Raw genomic sequence first — 23218 nt, 5'->3', positions numbered from 1 at the left:
ACTAAATCAGGTCACCCCAGATGTTCCCGACCCCTGGGGGAGCAGGGAGCAGGTAGGAGTGTGTGCCAGCTCCCACCCCTCTGCTCCTGTGTCGGGATGGGAGGTCACTGCTGCCACAGGGCAAGGGGAAATGAGGAACACTCGTTAGCTGCACTAATTTGGGCAGTGACACTCGGTTGCAGCACTGTGGGAGGTGCAGCCCTGCTTGCAGACAGGAACACTTGCTGAGGTTCTGGCAGAAGCTGATGGCAGTGTGTGTTTGGGAGGGCTCCAAACCCCCAGGTCATGTCTGTGAGTTCCTTTTCTTGGTGCTCAGGCTGTCATTTCCAGCAGCAGCTGGAACCTCCTGCCTCGTGCTCACCTGGATCTCTGCTGGCTCTGTCCATGTACAAACTAAACTGGGCACTTTCCATCTGGAGAAGGAGTTTCAGGGTGGATACCAGAGGGTGAAAGGGGAGCATGTACTGAGCACAGGACTGTCAGCAAGAAATGTGGACCCATGGGGGCTCAGAGGTCCCTTCTTCCCTGCAAGGTGACGCCAGTGTGGCTCCTCAGTGTGAGCCCACAGTGCTCAACCCAGCTGAGAGGCTGGATCAGAGCTGGCTTTGGGAACCAGGACATTCATGGCTTGACAGCTCAGGGGTGAAAATTCCACATACTTGTGGCTGCAGGGAGAAGATACTGGCAAAAGTAGGTTGCAGCAGTCAGGATTGCAATGGAGGATGGTGTGGGTGAGTTTGGAGGGACAGGGACACGGATGTCACACAAGGGAGGGATGTTAAGTGGGTTTAAGTTATAAGAAGTGAGAAGTAGTGATATTTTGGATATGAGTTCCATAGGTGAGGGACAAGTAGAATTTAGCTGTTGGGGGCTACGTGACACTTCTGGGGACTCAGTCTTGCCTCACATCTCCCTCTCGATTCTCACCAAATGCCTCACCAGCACTCACAGGCTTTCGCTGCACTGGGGGCTTCCCTCCACCTCTTCAGCTCACACTTCTGCTCAAACAAGGCACTCCAATCACACCCCCATGGATGGGTCTGGGATCTCTGAATTCTTAGGAGAGAAGAGGAGGAGGACAAGGAGCAGAGGAGAACTTCAAACCATCTGGCTTTTCCCTAAACTCAGAAAGAGGTTTGAAGTCCCACCCCCATGCCCCAGCTGTAAGGGACAGCCTCAGATGCAGCACTGCAGAAACCGGGCAAGGCACTGGCACTCCTGCTCCTTTGCCTTCCAAATCATCCCCACCTTCCTCACCCCAGCCTCAGCATTCCCCTCCTGCACCTTCCTGGGGTGTCCTGGCTGTGCCTGGAAGCTGGCAGGGAGCAGCCCCCACCTTGGTACCTGTGTGTACCCAGCTGTCTGCGGGAGTTGAGGGAGCCAAGTAAATCCCCAACCGTGCTGCACAGAGCAGGAAAACAAATCTTTCAGGCAGCATTATAAGTACATTAAAATAAACCTCTAGGATCGCTCTGACAGGGCAAAAATGGTGTTTTCTTATGTGAGCAGTAACTTGTGCTTTGTCAGACACAAAACCAAGAGAGAATCCCAACAGTAATCCTGAGAGGAGGATGCTCAGCTCGAAGGAGGTGAGCCTGCAGTGATGTGGGAGCTGACAAGGATGCAGATCCCTTGGACAGCCTCACTCTGTGGCTGCCAGCAGTGCAGGGCACAGCTAGGAGAGGGCAGCACACCTCCAGGGCATAAGAGGTACAGGAAAGAGGTGTCAGTGATACCTGTAAGACAGCCCACTCCCTTCTCCCCTCTCTGATGGGAATGCCCTTCCTCGTTTCACCTCCCTGACCTGCTGCCTCTGGGGAGGTGTTGTGGTGCCTTCAGGGTGATCAGAGCAGTCACTGCAGTCATCTACATCTCCAGTTTTCTCCAGCACCTCCAGTTTTCTCCAGCATTTAGGAGAAAACTCTGCTTCTCTATCCTAAAGAACTTAAAGCAAGCTGGAAAAGGCAGCAGCTCCAGGTGCAAACTAAAATGGAAGCTCATTTTAAAAGAAATATGCTGGCAAAGGGGGGCCAAAGTCAAACCATTCCCAAGGAAGAAAAATGTTTTGATGCATTCCAAAAAATTGTCTTCTGAGTTCCAGAAATGCCCAGGTTTGTGCTGGGATCCCTGGGAACATGCCCTGCACACCAGTGCTCAGGTGGACAACATGGGAAGGGGCCAGGCTCAGGTGTGTATGCCATGGTTCTGTTCCTCTGGAGCCAGAAGCCTTGGGTGTACACCACACTTCTCCTTTGCTGGAGCCAGAAAAATATCGGGTGTATCCAACACTTCTGTTCTTCTGGAGCCAAAAACGTGTGCTTGGCTGGAGGGATGAGGGCAGCACCCCTCAGCTTCCCACGCCCAGGGATGAGCTTTTTAAAGGTGCTGTGACAGCCAGGACAATGTCCTGCTGCTGGGACAGGGGGCTGGAAGTGTGTGCAGCCCCACAGAGACACAGAGCCACACACAGAGACACACAGAGACACAGAGCAGAGCAGCTCTGCTCCCACACCCACTGTGCTCTGACTGCTGCGCTGCTTCCGAGGGGTGGAAGTCGCTGTCGAAATTAATTGAGCACAAATTAACACAACATCTGCTTCCTGTCTCTTCCCTGCTGAGTTTCCCAGGGGAAGTGAAGCAGGGCTGTGCACGGGAGGAGAGGCACAGGGTGAGGGCAGAGCTGTGGGGTGAGCAGGGATGTCCCCAGGATGCACAGGGGTGTCCCCAGGATGTCCCTCAGGATGCACAGGTGACAGAAGTGTCCCTAGGATGCACAGGGATGTCCCCAGGATGTCCCTCAGGATGCACAGGTGACAGAAGTGTCCGTAGGATGCACAGGGATGTCCCTAGGATGCACAGGGATGCCCCAGGATGCACAGGGTGACAGGGATGTCTCCCAGGATGTCCCCCAGCTCCCCACAGCATTGCCTGTGCACTCAGGACTCTCCACCAGGCTCTGCCAGGGGGAAGATCAGGTTATTGTGAGCACCAAAATGCTCTGGCTCCAGCTCATCCACTCCTCTCCTAAATTTGGCAGAGGAGATGGAGGTCACTGCTGCCCTGGCCCCACACACGTGTGGCAGTGCCAGAGCTGGGATCATCCTCCCCACTGACAGAGCAGCAGATAAATTCCAACCTCCAAGCACCAGCAGCAGTCAGGATCAGCCACAGCTCCAACCCCAGGGTGAATGTGGAGAGTTTGCATCTGCACCATCACTTTCAAACCTGGTGGTTTTTTGCAGAGCAGCTGCACTGTCAGTTCTGTCTCAGGGTCCCTGGGGATCCCAGTCTGGGACCAGCCCAAATCACCACATTTGTCCTGCAGGGAAAGTGCTCTAAGAATGGGGCAGGGAGGCTCAGATGCCACAGATTCATCTTCCCAATGTGTCACAGGGCTAAGGTCCCACAGACCCTGTGGGTCCCAGGAGTTGCAGAGCCTTTGGGATCCCAGAATCCAAGAATGGTTTGGGGTAGAAGTGACCATCTTGTTCCAACCCCTGCCATGGGCAGGGACAATTTCCACTGTCCCAGGCTGCTCCATGCCCTGTCCAACCTGGCCTTGGGCACTTCCAGGGACAGGGCAGCCACCGCTTCTCTGTGCCAGGGTCTTACCACCCTCACAGGGAAGAATTTTTTCCCAATACCCAGTCCAAATATACCCTCCTTCAGCTTAGAGCCATTATCCCTTATTCTATCACTGCTCAACCTCACAAAAAGTCCCTCTCCAACCTTCCTGGAGGCCCTTTTAGGTACCAGAAGGGGGATGGAAGGACCTGCTTCAGGAATCCCCATTACTGGAGGGGTTTTTCTGTTTCACCTTGGTTCCAGGCTCTGTGGGCAGGAGGGGATGTCTGTGACACTGGGTACCACACAAGAACACAGGCACCACACACACCCCAGGCACTGCTGGCTCTCAGTTCATGGGCTGAAGTGGTTTTATGAACCAAAGCTCAGCTCAGCCCCACCAGTGTGATAAGATCCCCCAGTGAGATGGAAATGAGGACATCATAATTAACGTGGTGAGCACAAGCACTGGGGGATGATGTGATTGCATCTGCATTCAGGAGTTTGCCTAATAGTTTAAATTAAAGTCAACACCAGTTATAAAAAAAAAATTTGCCAGATTATGAAAGGCAAGAGATGCAAACAGCAGATATCTGGGCAGCTGACTAAAGTCTTATAAGTCTCCCAGGGCCTGTGTGGCACAGCAGAGGAGAAGGAGGAGGAACAGAGGAGAGACTGTGTCCCCTGGGGCAGCAGCTCAGCCTCCCACCATCCTTACAGAGCAAAGGCAGGAGTGTCCCCAGCCCTGGGACAGCTTCCAGGAGTGATGCCAGGTCTGCCTGGCACAGCAAAGCTTTTGTGGTGGCCACTGAGACATCCTGCACTTTCCTTCCCAACATACCATGGCACCTCCTCACACCACTGTCACTGGGAGAGGAAAAAAGACAAGGCTGTTATTGCAGCTATAAATCATTAGATGGGAGGCCTTAATGGAGATAATCCCCATGAAATCAGTCACTGCTGGGGCTAAGGAGGGATTTGTCAGGCAGTTAACTACCCTGAGCTTCACTGCAGGTGATTAACTCCTGGTAGTGACCAGCATCTGGGGAATTAGCAATAACCCAGCATTTACTGAACAAGCACTAGGAGATGAGCTTTTATCTCAATTACCAGTCTAAATCTTTATTTTCCAATGTTCCTACACATTTATGTTTTTTTCTCAGAGAAAATTAATTTCACCACAGCTTGAGCTGTAACTTGCCTGGATCCAAGTACAGGCTCCAGCTTGGAAAAGAAACCAGATACAGCAAGGACATCAAACTGAGAGAGAGCCTGGGCACATGGGAGAGCCCCAAGGTACCTTGGTGCTCTGAGAAGAAGAGATGAACCTGAAGGGAGGTGGAATAGCTGGGACTGGGGATGGGGTTTTACAGAGTGGGCTTGGGGCAAAGGGAGACCCTGCTCCATGGCAGATGAGGCTCATCCCAGCCATGAACTGGTTGTTGGCTGCAGGACCAGACCCAGGCAAAAAGAGTCCCCTGGTGTGCGGGCACGACTCTGCAAACAGCTCAGTGCCAGGGCTGACATCCCCATTCCTGGTGCACAAACACTGCTGGGAGAGCGTCCTGTGGCCATGGCTGTGCCTTCAGCCGGGGCTACCAGCACCCTGCTGCCTGTCTGTGCTCTCTGAGGGTACTGCAGGGTGAGGGAGGAGCTCCCTTGGCTAACTGTGCCTCAGGATACATCCCTTTGTGAGGAGCAAAGGGGAACGGATGGAGAGCTCCAAACCCCGCTGAAGGTTTTTCCTGGATCCCACCAACAAAGCCAACACAGAACGTGCCAGGTGGGATTGCTGGGGATTGAACAGGGCCAGGAGCTGGATTTGATGACCTTTGTGGGTGCTTCCAGCTCAGCACATTCCCTGGCTCTGTGACAGATGCTGGGTGGCAATGCCCAGGCATTGGTCTGGGCTGAGCCCAGCCCCTGCAGCAAGGGGGAAACTCTGGGGCCACCCCAGAAGGTGCTGGTGGGGGTGGATGGGGGGGTCATGGCAGCCTGGGGGGCTTTCCTCCAGCACTCAAGGTGCTCCCGTTCTAATTAGCTCTTGCAAGGCATCATTCAAGCTCCTTAGACACCCTGTGTCTGAACAAAATAATTTCCTGTTTGACTTTGTAAATCAAAGTAGATGATACAATAATTATTAATAATATGTTGACTTATCTCATCAGTGTTTTAATTAGTCAGTAGAAAGGCAATTTGCAAAGGGGCCAAGCAGGTTCCCTCTGATCCAGCAGGTCAGGTGCTGAGCAAGGAGAAGGGACAGAAGGGACATTTTGCTGGGGAGAACCGGGATACAGGAGGCACAGCAAGGGAAGGGGTTGACCACACTGATAAGAGTTTAATTTTCAATGCAAAGGGAATTGTTCTGGGAAAGGAGTGAGCTGCAAAGCTCCTGGGAGCCCTTTGAAGTTCTAATTGAGAGGAGCCGCAGCCTGCAGGACAGGGATGCTCCCGGTGACCCTTCAGCTTCCTGCACGTGTCTCTGGGGTGGAGCTGAGGGGGGGATGCAATTAAACCCCTGAGCTGCAATTACAGCCAATTACCCCTCAGTTAATTGTCTGGCAAGAGAAAATGTCAAAACAGGCCAGGCAGGGCTCCCTGATGGCCTGACACTCCCCAGGGCTCACGGCACTGCTGACCCTCACCGTGCCCACTGCTCCCAGCTCCTGCTGCTCTGCTCCTGCTGGCCATGGCAAACCCAGAGTGGGAAGTGACCTCCCAGTGAGGGAAGCTCACCTTGCCCACAGGTGGGATGGAAATTCAGGACTTTGCAAGTGGTACCTGTCCAGTTCTGCCCTGGCTGTGCAGGCAGCTCTGGGATCTCCCAGCCAGAGGAAGAAACCTCTGAGGCTGCAGCCTTTCCTCTGGATGCCCAGGTGTGACAGCACCTGCCGGTGCCATAGGCAGTGAGCCAGCAGACACAAGTCCCCTCCTGAAGGCTCAGGCTGGGGCCTAAGGCTCTGTGTGCTTAGTGCCATGAAAAGACCCAGGCAGAGCTACCCAGCTCCTACTGTCACCCCTGTGGTGGCCCTGGGGGGAATGGAGATGTGGGTAAAGCAAAATGAACATGACTTCAGCCAGCAGAGCTGCCCCTTGGCAGGAGGATGCTGTCTGTGTCTGCCCATGGATGGAGCAGGCAGCAGAGATGGGGCACTGCCACCAATCTTTCATCTAGAGTATCTAAATTAAGGAAATGGCAGCAAAAATAAATGACCTCAATAAAAATCTGGCTTCACAGTGCCTCTATACAACCCCAGCCCAGGCCTTCCAAGGGGGCAGTGGGCAGGGACAGCCCCAGGAACAGCCAGAGCAAAGGGAGCTCCTTCCTTAGTGCAGGGGTCACACCAGATCTCCCACTCTGTGCCTGAGCTGCACTGGAGGGGCTGCTTGGGAGCATCTGCTCAGAGCCAAACCACTGGCACTGAGAGCAGGAATTGTACCCCAGCTCCCCTGAGACACCAGGGACACCCCAATCCATCTCCTGGGGACAGCAAACAGATCCCAGGGCAAATTCCCTGCTCAGAAAGGAGCTGGAGCTGAAGGGGGTAAAGGAATGAGATGTGCTTTCTGGATTATGTGGTACCATGGCCCATGGAGGAGGAATCGTGCTTAGAGGAGCCATTAAAACACCCAGCTAGAAGAAGACATGCAAAGCTGAGGGTGTTCAGGGTCATTTCCACACTGGTGTGTGGTCATCCTGTCAGTAACAGGGCCACAGTTTGGGCAAAAGCACAGGGGAAGTGCACAGTGGAGTTACCCCACCACTGCCTAAGGTCCTGTAGGACTCAGCAGCACGGCCAAGAGGTGGCTCTGCTGTTGGGTGTTCCACAGCTCCTAATGTTGCCTTTTTGGTTTTCTTCTACTTTTCTGGCATCCAGTATTATAATTTCTTTTTATTTTTTATTATATTTATTATTTACTCTTTTAAAAATTTCCTTACTATTTTATTTAATGTATTATATATTATGTAATGAATTATAAATATTATTTATTAATTTATTATATTTTTTTAATAAACATCACCAATGGAGAATATATGGAGAATATGGATGTACAATATGGAGAATTCAGATGTGCTAGTGTTCAAGAGCTGTTGGTGAAGGAGTGCTGGGCATCTGCTGTAGAAAGCCCTGAGACTCCCAGTCCTGTGGTGACCTGACAGTCACAGTGACAGTCCAAATGGGCTGGGATGTGGGACTTCAAATTACTCTTTAAAATGCTGTTTATTGTATCCAGAGGATTCAGCAATTCACAGGCCATGGGTGACAGGAGCCCAGCCCACAGCCTTTTCAGCCACAGCTCTGGGTTCTCTGAAGCCACTCTAGTTCTGGTTTCAATGCATTCTAGACTTTTCATTGCAGAGCATCTTCAAACATTGACAACCAATCAATACCTTTACTATCACCTACAGCCTATCATAACTACCAACATTACCATATTCATGTTACACTTTTCCAATCAAGAAAGGTCAGTGTGTTACAGTTGAAGCTAAAAGTTGTTTTTCAGTTTTCTTGCAGTGGAAAATTCTGAGATCTTTTCTCTACTTGCAACACTGGCTTTCTTGTTTCCCTGTAAAATCCTTTTGCTTGGTAAAACCATCTTTTGTTTGAGGTGGATTTATCTTTTGCTCAGAGTCATAAAAGCCCCTTCCAACTCACTTGCTCTTTGCCTTCTAGTTACCCAGTCAGACTGGCTCAGCAATTCTTTTCTTCTATATCAAAACTTGCTATCATTTCTATTCCTTCTTCAGATTCTACATTCACAGACATTTCTGTTATACACACATATCTGTGAGACCTTCCTGTCAAATCCTCATCCTTCCCAACAGCTGGGGCTCTGGATTCATCCCTGGATTTGTGAATGTCCAGCCCAGGATGCTGCAAGTCCCTGGTGTGGTGAGAATGATGCTCCTTTAGGCTCAGCCCTTTTGTGTGCTTTGGGAGTGCAAAGTCCTGCCCAGCACAGCTCAGGGGGATTCATCCTCACCCAAGTCACTCAGTGGTGCCAAGGATCCCACCTGCATTCCTGACAGGGACAAGGGCCTGGGGTCATCCAGGAGAGTCCTGGGCAGTCTGTGAGCAGCAGATGGTCTGACCACGGGGAGGAATTGCCCAGGGAGGGATTAAGGACAGAACACTGGATGTGGACAATGGAAAGCAGCCCTGACTCCCAGAAAATCCCAGAAACATTCTCCCTTGCAGGGGAGCAGAGGAAGCCCTGGTCCCTGATTCCCTGAATGCGTGTCAGGCTCCTCCAGGATGGCAGGATTTGGCAGCAGGGCTGGGATGAGATGACAGCTGATTAGTGACAGGACAGCAGTGACAGCCAAGGACAGCCAGGAGGAGGACAGCATCTGCCTCACCCAGGCAGAGGCACAGGAAGGTCCCTGGCTGCAGACTGGAGCCAGGCAAACCCTCGTAGGGATCAGTTTTTAACAGGGGCTGTTAACAGCATCACCACAGGACCTGGAGGATTTACCAGCACCAGCAATTTTGCAGCCAAGGATGTTTTTTCCTCAAAGCTGGGCTGCTCTGAGAGCTGAATTAATTGACAGGTCTGAAGGTCTGTATTTATGCAGGAGATCACATCACATTAGTTCCACGGTCCCCTCTGACCTTGTACCTCTCAATCTCTTACATTCCCAGGATACTCATCATTGCAACAACTAACTGCTAAAATTAGAGCTGAGTTAACGATTTAATATATTTACATAAATGATAAAGTCTGATAGAAATGTGATCATTGGCATTATTATGAATTCACTGTTCTGATCACTCCTGCTCAAGCAGTGCAGGGACTGAAAGTCTCAAGCAACAGATCAATGAAAATTATTAGAGGCCTGGGAAGATTTCTGTGGGAGGTGGAATTGAAAAGATTAGGACCGTTTAGTTCAGAGAGAGGATAAAAAGAATGGACATGAAAAATCAACACAGCAGCAAAAGCCAGGTAGGCACCCCAATTTGGCACGTTTTGTGCCTGCAGAAAGCCCCACTGTGCCTTGCAGTTGGTCCTGTGGGTATTTATGGGATTGTTTCTGTTCACTAAATGAATGAGCAAAATCCTTCCAGCCAGGTCACCCTGACATCCGAAACTCACTATTTCCAGAAAGCTACTGTGGCAGGAAAACCTGGAAATGCAAGTGAAGGGAGCATGTGGGAAGGATGCAGGCAGTGGAGGTGACAGGCTCATGTGGGGGTCCCACCCTGCCATCCCTCCTGGACACAGCACAGGGCTGAGTTTGCATCCCCATTCCCATAAATGTGATCCACAGGGAAGGCTCCCTCACCCCTCTTGCCCAGGTCCCACAGAAGTTCCTGGGATTACAGCTGGTTGGGAGCTCCTGGTCATTTGGGGCTGTTCCCCCCGATGCTCACCCAGTGCAGTGAGGAATGAGACATTTCCTAGCATGTCCCAGTTCCTGAGTCCCTTCCCAGTTCAGCACCTGGTGGCAGCTTGGTGCCCACCAGGGGACATGGAGGGTTAAATGGCATTTCCAAAAGAGCTGTATCCCTCTGCCAGTCTGTCAGGCTGGCATTTTCCCAGCAGACATGGTCTGTTTGTCTCATCAGCACTGCCCTGGGGCTCAGATGTCCATTCCCTGTCCCTCCCCTGACCCCTGCCTCAGTGACCCCTGGTGACCCATCCCACTGGGGTCCCCCGTGCCACAGTCACTTCATACTTACCCCGTGTGAGGGGTAAGTCATCCAGCCCCAGTCTCCCACGATTGTTGACGTGTCTAGCAAGTTCACTGGAAAACACAGGAGCAAAAGCTGTGTTAGAAAGCTTTGTCCCCATCCCCAAGGAGTGAGGATCCCTCACTCCTCTTCACGTGCCACTTCCTTGAAAATGCCCCCCACCCATCAATCTTTCACCAGGGACTGCCTGGCTGGATATGGGGCAGGTATGGAGTTGGGGGATGGCAGCAAGTGATGCTCCCCAGAGCTGGTGGCTCAGGATAGAGTTGAGTCCTGGCCCCAGCACTGAGAGCAGTGTGACCTTTGGGAGGAGAGGAGGCTGCAAACAGCAGGCTGGAGCAAAGCAAGGAAGGGCTGTGGAAACAAACTCCCAGCATCGGGTTGTCCACCAGTCCCACTGTGGGTAGACTGATGCAACTGGAGCACCATTCCTCAGCTGGACACTTCTCCTCTGGAAGCCCTTTAGGCTCAGCTCCCTCCCAGCATCACTGGTTTGAAGTCTGCACTCCAGCAGCTGCTGTAATTGCACAGTGCAGTGCCCAGCTCCAGCACAAAGGCTCCCCACGGTCCTGGCTGACACCCCACTGGACAAGTCCATCAAAGCCAACCCCTCCAAATCCCTGCCACCACCTGGAGCCCGGCTTAAAGAGGAGACAGAGGCAAACTGCAGGCAGAGGGGAGCAGATTGTGTGGGGGGAGAGGAGAGGATGCTTTCCAACGTGCTCAGAAGCTTCCTGTGGAAACCCGAGCAGGGGCAGCAGTGGAGGAAAGCAGGATGCCACAGCACTGCTGCCTTCGAACCATCTGAGCCCCAGGCCCAGATCCCACAGCACCAGGCACAGGAGAGCCCTGCCTTGCCTGAGAACCCTCAGCACCAGGGGAAGGGGCCCAAGCCCCAGCTCCATGGTGCAGATTCCAGAGGGATGGAGGCTTGTGGGAGCCTGGCAGCAAGGTGCCCTTACCCTTGGGAATGAGTGCAGTGGGCACCAGGACCCTGATGCCTCAAGACCCCCCCAGAGCACCAGGCTCCCACAGGGACCCCCAGTGCCTCCAGCTTCCCCCATTCCCTTTATCCTGAAGCCACCCAGTGAGGTCACTGCCTCAGGAGGTTTCATCCTTGCTGGCTGCCTTTCCTCACCCTTGAGGAGCACCACACTGGACCTGGAGGCACCTTGTCACAGCATCCCTGTGGCACCAGGGCTGGGCTGGTCCCTGGGCTCAGGGGAGACCGTGGTCTTGTGGCCAGGACCAGCTTGTCACATCAGGGACAGGGCAAATCAGGACAGCAGCTCCAGTCCTGGCAGAGCTCAGCGTGAGGCTGATCCCCATAGCCCCAGGAACGGGTGCCACTTTCATTTACTATTACCAGGCAGGGAAGGAGAGGGGGGGAGAGAGGAGCAGAGACGTGAGCTGGCTGTGAAACACCCGGACGTCATGCTCCTGACAGAGCAGATTAGGAGCTTTTGAGGCATTTATTAATGTTAGCAGAACAATTTGAAAGAATTTCCAGGGTTTCTTGTGTGGTTCCATTGGCCCAACAGCAGGCCAAGCCCCTCCACTCCCTGCACGGCGCTGCTCCCACTGCTAAAGAGGCCCCTTGCCCTCAGCACGCAGTAATTACCTCGGAGATCTCAAATCCATTTTTATTTGTTATTGTTAATCTGAAGATTTTCTGCCTATTTTCCCTGGGTAATTCACCCAGCAGGAGCCCAGGCTTGGGAGTTTCCCTGTTCACAGTGCAGGAGCACAGTCCCAGTGACCCTCAGCAGGCAGGTTGCAGGGAGGGGACAGCCTTCACAGACCCTCTCTCCCCCCCACCGTGGTCCCTGCACCCTCTTTCCCACGCTGGGATGCTCAGCAATGCTCTGCAGGCAGCAGGAGGAGCCTGCACGGGCTGGGGTCCAGCAGGAGCATTGCAATGTGGGCAATGATGCTGAGGGCACGTTGTGTGCTGTACCCCACATCCCTCTGCCAGCGGTGTGTGGGACCTGCAGCCAGCTTGTTACACCCTATCCCACCACCCTGACCGTGTGCTCATCACCCAGTCTCACAGACACGTCTGAAGGACTCTTCTCCTTTCAGTTGCTTTGGTTCCCAGACAACTTACATCAGTTTGCATCCCAGCCGTGGTCAGATTCCTGTTTGCAGGAAGAGGGATAAGTTTCTTTTATTCCCTCACTTCAGCCAAGTGCACAGAGCCCTGTGTTTTAAGCAGTGCACAAACACAAAGGCACTGAGTGTCTGAGAGCTCCTGTTCACTCCTGGGACAGCACACGCCCCTGTGGACCCCAGTGTCCACCCAGCAGCACTGTGACATGCTCTGATGTGGGGACACCAACACTCTCCCAAAACCCAGCTGGTTACAGCCCAGCTTACAGCCTGGCTCTGAAGGGAACCTGCCACACCTCATGTGACAGGTCCCCATGCAGGTGAGCTCCTGGCTGAGCTGCTCCTCCAGGGGTGATGCTCAGAGCTCGCCTTCGATGCTGCAGGGTGAGCAGGACCACCACAAAGGACCCCTTTCAGCTGAAACGTTTTTTTACAGAAAATATGCTGGTTTGGGAGACCTCTCTCCTACAGCTGGGCAATTCTCTTTGATGCTATGGACTGTCTGCACGTATCAGTCTCAAAGCCTGAGCTCCATTTTGTTTCCCTTAGCACCATTTTGTCGTTTCCCTATTCTGTGCCTTGGCCTTGCCTCGGCGTATTGAGCCAAAACACCAGGAGGTGTCAGGGGAAATTCTCGCCCTGGTGGAAAAGCTGTCAAGCCTGATTGCCCGTTCAGATGTAAGCACCTAGGAGGAGCAGGTCGTTTCCCAGCACAACTGGGGTCTGCACACAGAGGCTCACGGAAGGCAGACCCTCCTGCTGCACGGTGTGATGGTGCATGAGTAGTGCACACTGCAGCCTCACAGATACAGACTAGGCAGGAGTGTGCAAATCAGCATATGATGTATGTGCATATTGTATTTATATCTCTATTTTTGGATCTATAGCTGTATCCATTTCCATACCCATATCTACCGAATTCTAAACCCTGCTTGGGATGAGCGAGGGAGCTGAGACTGGGACTAGCATCCAGAGAATGTGTGTTTTTCTTGGGACCATAAATCTCTTGCCATGTATCTCTATCTGTAGATCTCTATTTTATATATATATTTATATCAATATCTATATTTAATATATAGACATTGATATAAATATCTATATAACTATATAGATACATATATAGATATATATCTCTCTGTATCATATCTATATCTGTATCTATATCTATATATTTATATCTATATATCTATATCTATATCTGTATCTGTATCTATAGCTATATATCTATATCTATATCTATATCTATATCCATATATCTATATCTCTATATCTATATTTAATCTATATCTATATCTGTATCTATATCTATAATCTATATCTATATAATCTGTAAAGAGCGAGTGCCTTCCCAACACTTGCACTGGTGGCACAGCTCCTGCAGGGATGTGTTGCATCCCTACAAACAGATGTGGGAGCACCTTGGGCTCTCCCACCCAAGCATCCCAGGCTCAGGAATGGGCTCGTGGTATCCGGGGGAGCCTGTGCATCCCCAGCCCACCCCAGGTTCATGGTGGGGTGCTGAAACAAGCCTGGGGGTGACACTGGTGGATGTGCTGAGTCCCAGCCCTTCTCTGGAAGAACAGTGGGGGACCAAAGAGGGCTCTGAGCACCCTCACTAATTGTTAACCCACTGTGGTCCTTCCTCTAATTACTCCACCATCTCCCTCTTAGGCAGGGGCTTTGTAGCACAGGCGTGGGGAGGAAGGGTCAGTGGGAGCAGCCCTGTTCCCTTGGGCTTCAGTTCCTCTCCATCACAACTTCAAAGCCTCCCAAGATTCACAGCAAGGCTCGCCCCATGCAGCAACGCCTCTTGCATGGATAATTAAACTCTTACCAGCACAGTTTGGCTGCTCCCCGCTACCCAAAGAGCAGCAGGCTCAGCCCCACAGCTCCAAGCAGGTCTGCAGAGCCCACAGCAGCCCCACAGCAGCCCCACAGCAGCCCCACAGCCCCTCTTCGTGGGGGAATGACACACGGAGGGTTATCCACAGAGGGAGGAGAGTCTGGGAGAGGGGCAGCGAGGGGAGGGGAACAAGAGCCAGCACTCATTTATCGTAATCTGGGGCAGAACTTGGAAGGGGCAGGTGGGGCCAGGGTGGGTCAGTTATTTGTGTCCCACCCTTTAATCCAAGGGCTGGATGAATAGGCTGCTGCGACCTTTCCAACTGCGGAGGCAGAGCTGAGACACAAAGTCGTGTCTTACGGCACTGGAACGTGGCAATAGGACAGGATGGGAAGCTTCACTTTCACCCTCCTGATCCCTGGGACAGTATTTATGTTTAAAGAACGAGAAATAGCCATTTATTCCCCGGGTGGGGCTCGGAGGGAGGAGCAGCATGGCTGGAGGGCAGCTCAGCTCTCCCCTTTCCTTTGCAGGGATGTTCCCCACGGATCCAGGTCAGCAGTGGGTGACTGCTCTGCCAGACCAGCATCTGATTTGTCCAGCAGCAGAGGGGATGGAGCTGCCCTCGGTACCCACTGGCTGCCCAAAGGAGGAGTTTAGAAAAGCACTGCAGGTAGAGCCAGGAAATATCAAATCTGGCAGGAATTTTGGATTTCCATACTTCTGGAAATGTCAGAATCAGGCTGGAAAACAAAGCAAAACAAAATAAAACCAAAAAAAGGCAAAAACAAATCATAGAAGAAAAATACCAACCGACCAAAAGAAGAAAAAAAAACCCCACCAACAAAAACAACCAAAAAAAAACAAGCTATAAAGAAACGTTTTCAAACGAAAGCAGTGCTGCTTTTTCGCTGTGCCCTAATTCCCATTTCAGGATTTCTTCTCAGACCTCCAGATTGTTGCTGTGAACTTTCTGTATTTAATTTTATATCATTTTGTAATGCATCAGGAGCTGCAATGCCCATAAGGACTGCCCAGAGGGTCACCCCTTTTCACTATACCCAGAGCAGGAAATACTTTGATGTAGGAAGAAAGCTTGTTTGTTCAATCAGTGCTAACAGAAAGCCTCAGTTCAGGTTTTAAAAATAAAATTATCAACCTGATCCTTCCAGCCCCTGCGTGATATCATGTAAGATAATGTGCAGTGCAAGAGCATAACCTGTGGTAGGACTGAGGTGTTGTGAAATAATGCAAAAAATGAAACAAAACAAAACAAAACACCCTGAATAAAGTATTTCTAAGGCTAAAAACCTTGAAATTATAGGGCAGTTTTTTTCTTCACAGAAAAAAAAAAAAAAAGAAAAAAAAAGAAGCACATCAAAAGCCAAACAACAAAAAGATGTTCCCTCTCAAAACTACAGGTGAGAAAATCGAGATGTAAAATGGTCATGTTTCCTGCTCACTGTGAGACTCCCAATGCTTGTGTGCAGTGAGACAGACTGGGAGAACTGGGCATGCTGGTGTGGGAGACCCAAAAAAATACTCATCAGTGGGCAGGTGTGAAAGTACTGGGGTATGTCCCAGTACAGGTGTGCACCCATTCCCAGTACAGGTGTGCACCCATTCCCAGTACAGGTGTGCACCCATCCCCAGTACGGGTGTGCACCCATTCCCAGTACGGGTGTATGTCCCAGTACAGGTGTGCACCCATTCCCAGTACAGGTGTGCACCCATTCCCAGTACGGGTGTGCACCCATTCCCAGTACGGGTGCCCAGCCCAGCACTGCAGCACTCACTGGATCCAGTGCAAGCTGAAACTGGAAATGTCAGAACCCCCCGGGCTGTGCCAGGGCTCAGGGATAGCTGTGAGGGGCTGGCCAGGGCTCAGAGTGAGGGTGAGCCCACTCTGCCATGTCCCTGCTCCCACAGAGAGTGGGAAAGGAATTATTTCAGGCTCCAGGGGGGACTGGGCTCATTGGAATTCAGGACAGAAGCCAGAGGAGGAGGTGGGAAGGCTCTGGGGATGGGGGGCAAGAAAGGTCAGGGATTCAAGAAATTCCGTGGAAACATCCAATGTGAGCAGGGGAAGAAGCAGGACTGTGGTGAGGCTGGGGAAGGTGCACTGGGGTCCCTGTGGCCCTTGGGGGAGGCACAGCTGTACCCCCAGGTCTGGATTTGGCCATCTGGGAGTCACACGAGTCTCTTCTACCACGATGTCCCCAACCCGAGGGACAGCATAAGGACACAGCCCTGTCCTTCAGCAGAGAGGAGCCCAGCCTGGCACAGCCACTCCTTGATCTCTCATCTGGCTACAGCCCTGTGAGAACACACCCTATCAACCCCCACACCACCCAAGGGCAGCTCCTGGCATCCCTGACCTCTGTCCCCAGAGCCAGAAGCTCGAGGAGCAGGTAATGGACCTGAACCTGAATGGGGACATCCCAGGGACAACCTGAACACCTCATGGTACCAGTAAAGCAGCATCATGACAGCCTTTAAAAATGACACAAACGTTTTCCAGCACAAAAGGAATGTCCTCTGCTTGCAGTCAGCAACACCTCTGTGGTACAGACTCCACCAAACGGGACCTGTGTCCTGGGGGGTTTGTCCCAGTGTCCTCACACTGGTCCTGACTCCCTCTTCTCTTTTCCCACATCTGTTGGGTATAATAAAATAGACACAAATGCATTTTCACTTTTAGTCACCAAGCTTTCCAACCTCTGCTGCATTTTTTGGACATTCATGCCAGGTAAGCTGCTAACACTGCTCCAAGTCCTTTTCCCAGCGAATTTCAATCCCCACCTGTAAGCTGCTGTCAGGGATTTGGGAGATTTCTTATCCCACACTTCCCGTGCCACCCGGAGTGACTCAGGCACACCTGGCACTGGAGATCTGTGCCCGTATCAGAGCCAAGGCAAACCCTGCAGCACCCTGAAAATGCCACTCTGCCATTCCCACCCATCCCAGCAGTGCTGGCAAAGCTTTCAGTGTTATCCTCTCTGGAATCCTCACTAGGGAAACATGGGGTTTATAAATGTGCTCGCTTATCTGGATTATCTGGAGGGGCTTTGCATGGCAGTTTCTCAGGCTGTCGGATGCTTTTTCCCTAATTTCTCTGAGGATATCTTTGCTCTCACGCCAGTTGGCCACCCTAAACTGTGCTGAGCTGTTTGTACCCTGGTGACATTTTTAAAGCAAGATAATTTCTTTTAAAGGCTTTTGCCTTTGCTCTCTTAAAAATAGCTTTCTAAAATTGAACATTTTCACAGACAAAAATACCAATACTAACCGTGTTTGAGGGGACAGGCTGAATATCTCATACCGCTGGTAATTAAATATCACAGAAGTCCTTAATAATTGCATGGAAGGTGCATAACACAGAAGGTATTTCATCCAAGGAAAGACCCAGGAACTTGTGACATGTTGATGCTGGGATGGAGCTCATCTATCCAGCTGCAGCCAGCACTGTTACCACTCACTAATGTGGTTAAATAAGCATTTTAAATACGAGAAACTAGACCTAGAGCTGAAGATATCACAGGCATAACCATGATAACCAGGGCTGGAGGTAAAGAAAAATCACAGAAGGGAACCTTGCAGAGCTCAGCCTGCTCGTGCCCACTGGCTGCAAGATGAACAGGTTGAATTTACCACTTTCACAGCCGAAAAATATGAGCTCTTTAATCCTGCAGGAAAAGCCTAACAAGAACAAATGGCTGGAAGGTGAAGCCAGGGAAATTTGTATTAAGGAAAGAGGAGCCTGATTTTTAAAGGCTGGGGCTGACGAGCCCTTGGAAGGGATTATTAAAAGCAGCACTACCAATGTCTTCAGATAAACAACAAACACTTCTGTGGACACTATCCCTGGGCCAAACACACTTCATTAGGCTTTATTGGCGTGCCTGCCTCTGATCCATTAAGGAGTTCCACCCTTCAATTGTTTAAACAACAATCCACAGTTGTTTATGACACCGAGCACCACGCATCGACACGGGCAGGATGGACAGGGGGAGTTTTGTGTCATTTTTAGGTAACACAAGTTCATTATCAAACCTCTCCCTTCGGGACTGGCCAGGCTGAAGGGGTTAATCATCTCTGTGACAGAGGAATCATTTTGAGTGTTGGCCAGGCAAACAGGCTGGGCTAGAAGAATGAACTATCAAAAACTGTCAGGGTATGAATAGAGTTATCATATGAATGGATGTGCCCCTGGAGATAAAGGCAGCACCAAAGGCTGCCAGTGAGGCCAGCAGGGACAGGCAAAACACAGAACAAAGAGCAGAGGTGTCAGGATGGCTCCATGAAACCAGCGCTCCCCCAAGTCCTGCCAGGGATGTGTGGGATGAGCTTCCACCCTTCCTGAGCATCTTTGGGAGCTGGGGTTCACTGCTGGTTTGTTTGGGGGGTTTTTTTGTCTTGTTTTATTTTGTTTGTTTGCGGTTTTTTCAGTAAAATATTTTGCTAACCATCTTTCAGCAATTGAAAAAAACCAAAAAAACCAAACAGACAAACAAACAAACAAACAAACAAAAAAAAAAAAAAAAAAAAAAGGATTTTTTTCCTCCCTGAAGCAATTCATCGGGTTTTCAGTTGTACTTAAATTTGGCTTCGTCAGATCCATTTCCACCATCACCAAAATGGGCGCTTATTTATTGTCACTGGAAACAACTCCTTGCAATTTCAGGAAACGAGAATTCAAGGAGAATGAAAAAAAAACCTGCTAAAGTAGGTGTGTTTTGTGCGCAGGTGTGTTATTTTTCTGCAAATTTTGGAGGCTGATTTTCCAGAAGTTTTATAAGCTATTAATACAAGAGGGATGGAAACGAAGATGCCACCAGAAACATAACCCCGTAAGCCTACCTAAAATTATGCAAATATTTGCTTTATATCAGCATTTGGGGAGCAATCAAAAAATTAAACCCCCCAATTTTTTATTTTTTTTCACTAATGTAGCTTAAATCAGCTCCCTGGTTTAAACCAAAGCTTCTCCATCCTCCATCACCAAAAGTCCACAAGATTAAAGGCTCTTGTTTCGTGTCCTTGCGGGGAACACACACCCCCCCAGCCTTTTTAAAACGGAAAAGGCGATTTCCTCTCCCTTCCAGTGCCTCGCTCCTCCCGCAGCCCCGACTTCGGCATCGCTGCAGAGAAGTAGGCAAGGAGCACTGAATAAACATGCAGATTAGTTTTCACCTTTTTTTTCCGTTTGAGCAGAGAGGCAATTAATGAGATTACAATGAGAGATTAGCGGGGGGACCCCGTGAACCCTTCCTGTGGTTCCCCACTGCAGCCAAGGGTTTTCCCAAGGGTTCTGGTGCTTTCCCCCATCGCTGTTGAGTGGAGGAACAAAACCCCAGAGCGTGGTACAGGGAAAAGATGAGCATCCCCTCATGGGCTCTGCATCCTGCCCTGGACATCACCCCATCACCTGCCGTTCGCCTCACTGCCCCAAAACGCTGGGGAAATGTCCCCAAATTTCCCTTCCCTGCTTCACCAAGTCCCCACATGGATCCCTCCAAGCTCACCGTGCTGTGATGGGGAGGATGCTCACCCATCTCATGGACAGAGGGCAGAGCTGGGGCCATCACCTGGGAGCGGGCAGACCCCCAGCAGCAGCGTTTGAAGTGCCATTTTTTGACAGAAAATACGATTTTGTTACCCCCCACCCGAGCTCCAAATGCGGTAATTTCTGCTCGTCTGATTTTCTTTCAATTTAACAAAGATATATCGTATATTATTATTCAGCTTCAATTTGTGCTAAAATTTAAAATAAAAATAAAAATTAAAATAACAAATTAAAATAAAAAATAAAAAATAAAAAATAAAAAATAAAAAATAAAAAATAAAATATAAAATATAAAAATATTTAATTATCAAATATATAAAATATAATATATAAAAATATATAAAAATTAAAATATATAAAATATATAAAAGATATAAAATATCCGCTTCAATATTTTTACCTATGCAACTCGGTCTGCAATAATAATAATAAGTGCAATAATAAGTGCAATATTTTAATAATAATAAGTGTAAATATTTTTAGTCTCTCTTACTTCATATTATTGAAAATAACTTTTCTACCTCCCTGCTCTAATTTAATAATTAATTTAATAATTTCAGACAATTCTTTTTTCAGTGCTCCAAATAAAAAATCTTCCACATCCTGCAAATTTTTACCCCTCTTTAAAAAAAGAAAAAGTCTGAGTTTTGGCTTTCAATGCATTTCGCAATGGCTGCTGCGCTGAAATGGGGGATTTCCCATGGAATGGCGATTCCCTTTTCCTCCTATTTCTCGGGCACGCCTGCACACAAGACTGAAAGGAATGAAAAATATAAGCTTAAAACTTCTTGGAACCAATATTTCAGGAAAGAGAAAGGCACTGGGAGCTCTTGGAAAGAAAAAAACCAGAGGTTGAAGTTGGTTTTTTTGGTTAATACATTTTTTTATAACCCAACAGCGTCCCAATGCACGCACGCAGAGTGCAGCTCGCCCTGGCCTCAAATTCGCTTTGCGGTTGTAATTTTCTACCTGGCAGTTCCCAAACCAGCGCTGGGAAATGCAGGGCACAGAGAGGCAGTGGCAGCAGAGGTGCTGGGCAGCCAGGACACACCTTCACACCGTGCCCGTGGCCACCACACGCCCCGGGAACGGGGCAGCCAAGGCTGGCACAGCCTGGCACATTCCCGGTCCCATCCCGTGCCAGGGTGCTCAGTGACTGGCACCACAGCCCAGCCCAGCCTGGGTGCTGCTCCCAGCCCATCCCAGCACCAGGGACACCGGGAACATCCCAGTGCCACCGCTCACGTTGGGGACACGGCTGGCACTGGGTGCCAGGGCACAGCAGAGCCCCAGGATCCGCGGGGCCGTGAGCATCATCGTGATGGGGCATGGAGCAGCAGCAGCTTTCTGCAGGCTCCCACACCTTTTCTTGGTGCCACTCCTGCCTGGTCTAATCCAGCCTGCTTGGTTTGCCCCAGCTCTGTGCAGCCCCCTGACCAAGGCTGTGATGGAGGAGAGCTTTCTTTTCCAATAAAAAGCGGGGAAGCCACGTCTCTCCCAGCTGGCAATAGGCTAGCTGTCAATGCAGGCACCCCAAAACCCAACCCAGCACCCAGTGATCTCCTCCACAGAGGACAGAAAAGGCCTCCCTTGTCAATGCCCAGGCTCACCAAACCCAGGCAGGGCTCTTTGGCTTTGCGGGGCTGCAGCACTGAGAGCCCGGTGCAGCATCCTGCACCACACCCTGCCCGGGGCATGGGGCAAAGGGCGGCTACTGCATCCCAGAGCAAGCACCAAACAAGGGCTGGGAGTGTCGGGGTGCCCCATTCTGCACCCTCACAGCAGCGAGACCCCAATGCATCCCCCCGCACGGGCAGCAAAGCAGATGGGAAAAGGAGCAGGAAGAGGGCCGGGAAGTCGGCATGGGGCAGAAAACAGGGTCAGGACCAGCAAATAGCTGGAAATTGGGAACAGAAGTGAGGAAGATGCTGGTGGGTGTTGGACGAAGGCAGTAAGCACAAGGACCCAGCCCAGCAGGGTGCACGAGGCGCAGCGGTGGCAGCCCTTGGGCCTCGGCGGGATGGAAGGATGGCAGAGATGCAGGGGCAGGAGGAGGGAGAGATGCCACGGCCTCCACGGGGCAGGGACAGCGGCCCCGGGGCTCGCTGCAGAGGCTGAGCTGTGCTGGCCATGGCTCTCAAGCACGGCAGAAGGGAGGAAGGATGCTGCTGCCGGTGCCAAGGACACGCTGGGGAGCGGCAGGGCTGGCGATGGAGATCAGCAGCCCTGGGAAGCAGCCGCGCTGCCGCTGCCAGCACACAGGAGACAGGCGAGGGGTGGGTGGCAGGAGCAGGAGCAGCACTGCCGACACCGAGGGGGGCCCGAGATCCCGGGGTAGGGATGCAGACAAGGGATGAGGGAGCCGGCAGCAGGGCAGAGCGGCCGGCTGGAGAGAACAGGCCTGACGTGGCTGACACCAAGATGTCCGGACAGGATCCTCAGCTGCATCCCTGCTTCCCACTTCAGAACTTTCCAGCCCTTTCTTTCACGAGAAGTTTCCCACCTGAGTGCCCTTTCCGGCTCCCCTGATCCTCTCACACCTTGCTGTGCCCACCCAGCCGCTCCATCTCAGCCCACGCCGCTCGGCCATCGCGCACGGCTCCGGGGCCGGGATCGCCAGGGCTGAGCTGGTGCCGGTGTCCCTGTCCCCTCTGCAGCCACCCCTGCATGCTGCAGCAGAGCAGGGCAGGGCAGGGAGGCAGAGCTGCCGCTACTGCTGCAGAGTCTGGTTCTCCTGACCAGCTCCGAAGTTTTGCCTCTGGTGCAAAAGCTCCAGGATTAGCAAACTCAGGCAGGCAGGAGCCTGGAGCTGCGCTCCCCTGGGAGCACGGAGAAGCAAAGCCCGGCAGGGCTAAGCCCAGGTAGACACATCCGAGCAGCCACAGCGATCCCAAGGGTGCCCCCAACACTGCCCCGACACTCCAGGGCCACCCGGCTCCTACCTTCGCTGGTGGCGGCCGACAGGCAGGCAGCCAGGCTGATGACGATGGAAAGCGAGGATGTCAGATCCCCCTGTGCCCATGCCATGGTCCGGCGGGGGCCACCAGCCGCAGGACAGGGCCACCTCGGCTGTCCCAGCACGTCTGCGAGCGAGCTACCTCAGCCCAGAGCTCCGGCAGCGGCCGGCTAAAGCAAAGGCACTTTGCGCACATTGCTGGCAGCACACGGGCGGCGAGCAGGGAGGGAGCAGCCTGCCCGTCACTGCTCGCATCCAATGGGCTGGGTGGGCTCTGCAGCGAGCCCCCCTCTCCGCACCACTCGCGCTCTGCTGGACCCAGACCCAGCTTCGGGGCTCGGGCTGCCCCACTCCCTTCTTTCCCCCAGCCTCGGGAAGCTCCGGCCGTCCCCAGTGCATCCTGTGCCCCCCATCCCGCTCCGCTGCTCTCAGCGGCTGCGGACAGAGGGAAACTTGGAGCCGTGCGCTCGGTCGGGGTCAGGTGT

At 51.6% G+C, this 23218-nt stretch overlaps 1 protein-coding gene across 1 annotated transcript in view; it reads right to left on the bottom strand.

The window, feature by feature from the left end:
• EPHA8 (EPH receptor A8) overlaps nucleotides 1–22922 on the bottom strand; it is a 56535-nt gene extending 33613 nt beyond the window's left edge. Inside the window, exons 1-2 of the mRNA XM_014881656.2 lie at nucleotides 22720–22922; nucleotides 10248–10312 (exon numbers count right to left, since the gene is read on the bottom strand). Of these exons, the coding sequence (XP_014737142.2) occupies nucleotides 10248–10312; nucleotides 22720–22804 (150 nt within the window). The 5' untranslated portion in view covers nucleotides 22805–22922. The remainder of the gene's footprint in view (nucleotides 1–10247; nucleotides 10313–22719) is intronic.
• Between the last annotated feature and the right edge of the window lie 296 nt (nucleotides 22923–23218).

This window comes from Sturnus vulgaris, chromosome 25 (genome assembly GCF_052056855.1).
Source record: "Sturnus vulgaris isolate bStuVul1 chromosome 25, bStuVul1.hap1, whole genome shotgun sequence".
In the NCBI taxonomy this organism is placed as follows: domain Eukaryota; kingdom Metazoa; phylum Chordata; class Aves; order Passeriformes; family Sturnidae; genus Sturnus; species Sturnus vulgaris.
The sequence above is the reverse complement of the archived record's forward strand: the minus strand, read 5'-3'. Positions and strand labels throughout refer to the sequence as shown.